The 6,000-nt window shown below is 49.3% G+C and overlaps 1 protein-coding gene across 2 annotated transcripts in view; it reads left to right on the top strand.

Moving 5' to 3' along the window:
• The window catches only part of bahcc1b (BAH domain and coiled-coil containing 1b), a 56,326-nt gene that overhangs the window by 26,207 nt on the left and 24,119 nt on the right, over positions 1 to 6,000 (top strand). For both annotated transcript variants that reach the window (XM_031291274.2, XM_031291271.2), the window contains exons 4-8: positions 858 to 968; positions 1,627 to 3,660; positions 4,094 to 4,205; positions 4,776 to 4,969; positions 5,636 to 5,776. In XM_031291274.2, coding sequence (XP_031147134.1) covers positions 858 to 968; positions 1,627 to 3,660; positions 4,094 to 4,205; positions 4,776 to 4,969; positions 5,636 to 5,776 — 2,592 coding nt within the window. The remainder of the gene's footprint in view (positions 1 to 857; positions 969 to 1,626; positions 3,661 to 4,093; positions 4,206 to 4,775; positions 4,970 to 5,635; positions 5,777 to 6,000) is intronic.

The raw sequence follows: 6,000 nt of genomic DNA, 5'->3' as shown, positions 1-6,000 counted from the left end.
CTGTGGAATGCGTAGGATGAGTTTTTATGGAGTGCTGTTTACTTTGGCCACCACCGTTAAACTTTTAACGGCTGCCAATTAACGGGCCGGCAAGGACACTCTGTGGGGCATGAAACCAGCTGCTGGAGATCACACACACACACACACACACACACACACACACACACACACACACACAAACACACACACTTCAAGCCTTTTGGCCCCATTATGTGGACTTGTGTGCCTCCTGTGTGGTGTCTATGTGTGTGTGTACTCGTGTTGGTGCGTGGGCCTGTGGTGATTTTGCTGTCCCCCCCATATAACCCCTCCTCAACCACCACGACAACCCCACACACATACACACCATCCCTCACCCGTCCCGACACCCATCCGCCCCCACCAACACAAACTACCAAGACCTCCTCTATCGTACAATACATGAACAGAGTGGAACGACCATTCCCCCCTCCCAATGACCTTGTGTGTGTGTGTGTGTGTGTGTGTGTGTGTGTGTGTGTGTGTGTGTGTGTGTGTGTTGCGACGCTTCATACTATTTGTCTTGGGTTTGGGAAAAATGTGTTTTGTAGAAGAGCAAATTCCATCCAGTTAAATGCTGCAAACACTTGGCAGTAGCTGTCTGCTGTGGGTTTTGTCACCACTTTGTCCACTGTAAATAATGTCAACTCATGTGGCGTGTTTGTGCAAAAGTGCATTTATGGTGAAAGTAACACCAACTGGCCATATTTTTTCTGTGTTTTCCAAAATGGCCCCGTTTCATGATGGATTGTAGAGATAAACTGTTTGTTTAGAGGGCTGCTGAATGTCAACGCTGCGGAGAGACATCAATTCTTTCTCCCTCTCCCTCCCTCTGACAGGGTACCCCAGCTATTCAGGAAGTCTTGCTTCTCCTTTTCTCCCCATGAGTCCCCTGGATCACCATAGCAACGGTCTCTATGGACAGCACCGCTTCTATGAAACTCAAAAAGGTAGGTGTTGGTGTGTGAATGTGACAGAGTGAGAAAATTGCTTCATACTTCCCCAAACTGCTTAATCAGCACCCACCACGGGAGTAACAACAGCTGGTAACTCAGGGTTTAGTTTTTCAACTTCTCATTCCCTTTTCTCCACATATCAACGAAAAACATTTCAATAAGTAAGTAATTTTAATAAAACTGTATAAAGTAGGGTGGCAGTAGCTCAGTCCGTAGGGAGTTGGGAACCAGAGCGTTGCTGGTTCAAGTAGCCATACGGCCCAAAGTACAGAGGTGGACTGGTAGCTGGAGAGATACCAGTTCACCTCCTTGGGCACTGCCAATGTGCTCTTGAGCAAGGCACCAAACCCCCCCAACTGCTCAAGGCGCCTGTTCAGCAGACGCAGCCCACTCACTCTGACATCCCTCCATTAGTGCATGTAAAGGACCTGAGCATCTGTGTATTTCAGGCCTGTGTGTAGTATGTAATAACAACAGAGTGTACATTGTAATTTCCCCATTGGGGATCAATAAAGAGTATACATTTTTATTATAAATTATTGTAAATTATAAAAAGCAATGTTTTAACAGCCACTTTGCAGCTAACATTTCTCTCTAAATTTCTAGAAACCTTCAACTTCAGCGATTTTAATTCTTCTCTACTCTCCCACAGATCACTTCTACCTGAGAGGACTTCCTGCCCAGCCCCCTCTGCTCTCCACCAGTCACAGCCTTCCTCCACTGTCCAGGACGGCCCCAGGCCACCCTCTAGGCTCTTGCAGCAGAGAGACGGACAATGGGGGGGGAGGTGGGAAGAGCACCAAGGATGTGGGCGAGAAAGGAGTTTCATCCGTGTCAAAGGTGAAGGAGCGATCAAGCAGCAAGGAGCGGCACCAGGAGAGCAAAGACAAACAGCTTCATCATCACCATCATCATCAGACGAACCCTGCCACCACTCCGTCCGGCCACCACCACCACCAAGTTTACCCCCACCCTCATCATGCCCTCCTTCCTCACCTCACACCACAGGGCAGAGAGGAGGACCACAGACACCCTCTGGAGCGACACAAAGAGTACAGAGACAGTGACTCGGGCAGTCAGGAGACCAAACATATGAGTGCCTGTAAACTATCCAGTGGTTCGATAGCAGAGACAGGCTCTGGAGGAAAGGGGGGAGCACTGAGCAGTTGCAGTGGCGGTGGGGTGGGTAGACCTCCATCTAAAGGAGGCAGGCTGTGCTCCAAGGATGGAGCCGTAAATGGGGAGATGAGGATCAGCGAATCCTCAGCTTCTTCCAATGAATGTATGAGAAGAGGTGCAGCTGCAGCGACAGCCATCCTAGCACCTCCAAACGCCTCTTACTCCATGCCTCCCCCTCCGCCCCCTCCTCCTCATGCTTTGCACATGGGCTCCACAGTGGCAGGAGGGTGGCTACACCATGCACATCACCATCCTCATCCCGAGTTCTACTGTCCCCCATCCCCTTTTACACTGACACCCTCCAAAGATCCAGCATCCACCCCTGGAGGGTCTGGCAGGGAGGCGAAAGTAAGTGGCCCAACTTACGTGCCTTCAGTTGGGCCACTGGGAGACCTGGCAGCCACTGACTGTCGTGGAGCAGGAGGAGGTGGGAGAAGGGGAGATGACAAGAGTGGAGAAGGACCTTATGAAAGTCCGTCTCATCACCCAAGCAGACTTAGTAGTTGCCAAAAGAAGGACAAATCCCAACCACACCAGCAGCAGCTGGGATATGGCAAAGCCGACAAACCTCCTGACTGGAGCCACCAGACACAGCACTTCCACAAAGCCAGCTCCAACGTGAGCTCTCAGCCTGAGCTGCGGTCCTGCAGCCTGGACAGATCTTCATCCTTCAGAGATGTAGAGGTTGTGGACGATGTTTACCGGCCCTCACTCCCACTAGAGGCCCAGGGGACACACCCTGGTGCTGGACAGGGCACACCCAAGAATGGCCCAGACACCAGCACTCCTCCCTTCAGGGACTGTTCCCACTCAGGTCCTCATCCTGATGGGAGGGTGGGGCCAGGGGCAACATCTCAGAGGGAGGGACAAAAGGTTGCACGGATACGGCACCAGCAGCACAGCAGCCACGGAACGAGTACAGAAGAGAAGGGAAGAGACGGAGGTCATACAGCACCTTCCTGGGGGACTCGAGGGGGCTACCAAGAGGATCAGAGAAAAGGCTCCCATCATGTATCAGTTGGTAACAATGAAGTTAGAGGTCTCAGCACCAGAGCTCCAAACAGTGACCACAACCAGCCCCATTCTCAACCGCCTCCATCTTTATCCCGCTCCTCATCGCACAACACTGAGGGGGAGGGCAGTGCCATGAAGAACCTAATGAACTACAGCTCCCAGCAGCCTTTGCTGCTGCCTCAGCGGGGCCCCTTTGGAGGTCTGGGCTGCCTCAAGCAGGGTGGAGAGAGATCAGAGAAGGGGGACAGAGGTGGAGCTAAAAGCAACGCCTCCCTGCAAGACCCTCCCAAACAATCGCTCCCCCCTCGCCGAGGCTCCACTAACGAGGGAGAGAGGGGAGACAGAGGTGGGAAGGAGGCAGGGGAGGCAGGTGAGGGGGAGGTGCGACAGCCCCCGGTGGGTATTGCGGTTGCGGTAGCCAGGCCTCCCCATCGTTCCCCAGACAACCCCCCTGGACACAGCAGACAGGGCAGGGTGCTGCCCAGCATGAAAGGTCAGACATCATTAATGCTCCTTGCGCTGAACGTCAATTAATGCTATTTCTTTGCTGTAGGCTGCATTATGGGAAAAATCCATGATTAAACATGAAAACAGCTATTGATGTGGAGAAACTCACTGTAAAGAGGGAGACACACTGATTTCTGCATGGAAAGTGGTTGTCAAGCTCCTCCTGAGGAATTATAGAACATTACTTTTTGTCATAGAAATATGTGAGGCATAGAAGTAATGCAAGAAAAGGTGCATTTTCTTGCATGCAATGAGCATAACAATATGACATTTGTAGAAGTATTTGAGGGTAAACTTTTCCTTTTGAATGTCCTCAGCGCTTTGTGTTTTCAGACGTACGCATGTTTGAAACATTGTCATCTTATATTTTTGATGACAGTTGCTGTAAGCATGTTACTTTGATTGTATTTACAATGCAGGGGTGTCACGCCCTGCGTATCCTCTTGGTCGGGAGGCAGAGGAGAGGAAGAGGATGTCCGAAGAGCAGATCAGCCTTCATCACCTGGACAGAGACAGAGAAATGATCATCAGGTACACTTAAACTCACAAACACCAACACATACGAACACACTCATAGACACACACATGCACATGCACACTGCAGCATCTATTCATTTTCCTCTCATCTGGTAAGCTGCAGTTCTTTTATTCTCTTGGCTTCTCTCTCCCAGTCTGAGGCTCTGGTTCTCTTTTTTACATCCCCTCACTCCATTTACTCTTCTCACCCTTTGATGTGGTATTTCTGTACCCCCTCACCCTCACTCTCTCTCTTGCCCTCTCTCTCTTTCTCTCTAAGATGAGATGGGGTGCATTAATGTTACAGGGACTAATACTGATGTCTCTGAAGTATCAGGCTCTTATTATGTAGTCATATTGAGGGAAGAAAACATATAATGAGAACCCATAGACCGGGCACAAGATGATGGCTGTTCCTGTTGCCGTCACATTTCCTTTTCTTGATGATTATAATGGTAGTAGTGGTAATGAAGATGACAAGGATGAAGATAATGATCATAATGATGGTGATGATGATGATGGTGGTGACAATAACAGGGATAATCAACATAATGACAAAGTTCATCTCACATACCGCCATGACAGGGAAAACAAGGATCGTGTGGAGTTCGCCAGGATCCACCCTTCCAGTAGTTGCCACGGTGACCTGACCTCTCATCTCTTGGTTCCCGGCGGGGCCAGTAGGTTAGGGGCGGACCCTGCCGCACATGCTCACCCGGCTCACCACCACTGGATGCAAAGGACAGGAAGTCCCTCCCTCTGGATGGGGCATTCATACAGTGAGTAGAGCAGAGGAGCAGCACGTGACGTTTTTACGGCTAGTGTAGTTTTAACTTAATGCATAGAACATGGTATGTACCATAAATGCTCTCCATTTGAAGATGAATATGTTTTCTTGTCTTTCTTTTATTCAACCATGGTGACACGGTAAATCAAATGTAGAAAAAAAGCAAACTTCAGACACTCACGCATAGAGGAGCATGAGTACTTTCATTCTCAGGAGGCATTTTATCAACACTCTGTTTGTTGAGAGTAGGGCTGGGTACCAAATTCGACTTTTTAGGCACCGACCAAATTCTGCGTCTAAAGTATCGAGTATCGAAAAATTCCTCGTCATACAATACCCAATTTCAATACCTAACAAGTTCATCTCATGAACGGTATCGAGCCAATAAGCATGCAGCATGCTTCTACCAAGATCTAGTAATGCTGGTGATTGGCTGTCTAACGTTACACGCCGTAGAGGCATTCAGGAAAAGCTTGAAACATAAGTCAAGGTATTGATATTGATATCGGTACCGGTATCTAAATTTTTGCAACAATACCCAGCCCTGGTTGAGAGTGTCCCAAGATTATCCCTTAAAGCACACCACTATCTTTTTGGAGTAGTAAAATAAGTATTTAAATGTTGCCCTCATTTGACTGTGTAGTGTGTGTCGTTCCAGGTCTGAGCCACGTGGGAATGAGCCCTGGCTTTCCACCAGGTCTGCCCAGCCCTCTGCAGCCAGTCTTGGGATCGCTCACCCAAGACCCCAACTCCCCGCTGGTTGTTCTTCCTTCAGAACCTGGGCCTCATCATCACCTTGGTATGCTAAGCCTCCTTTTACAACAGCACACACACACACACACACACACACACACACACACACACACACAACCAGCAGAGCCTATATACAGTGCTGTCTACCAGTACTTACAGCCCCCTACTTCCCTCCTTCTCTCCATTTGTACCATCAGAGCCACTGCCATTTCTCTCCCAGAGTTTTAGTATCATTGGGTAATCATAATATAATGCTCAACTAAGTCCCTC

Source organism: Sander lucioperca, chromosome 22, assembly GCF_008315115.2.
Source record: "Sander lucioperca isolate FBNREF2018 chromosome 22, SLUC_FBN_1.2, whole genome shotgun sequence".
Taxonomy (NCBI): Eukaryota; Metazoa; Chordata; class Actinopteri; order Perciformes; family Percidae; genus Sander; species Sander lucioperca.
The sequence above is the reverse complement of the archived record's forward strand: the minus strand, read 5'-3'. Positions and strand labels throughout refer to the sequence as shown.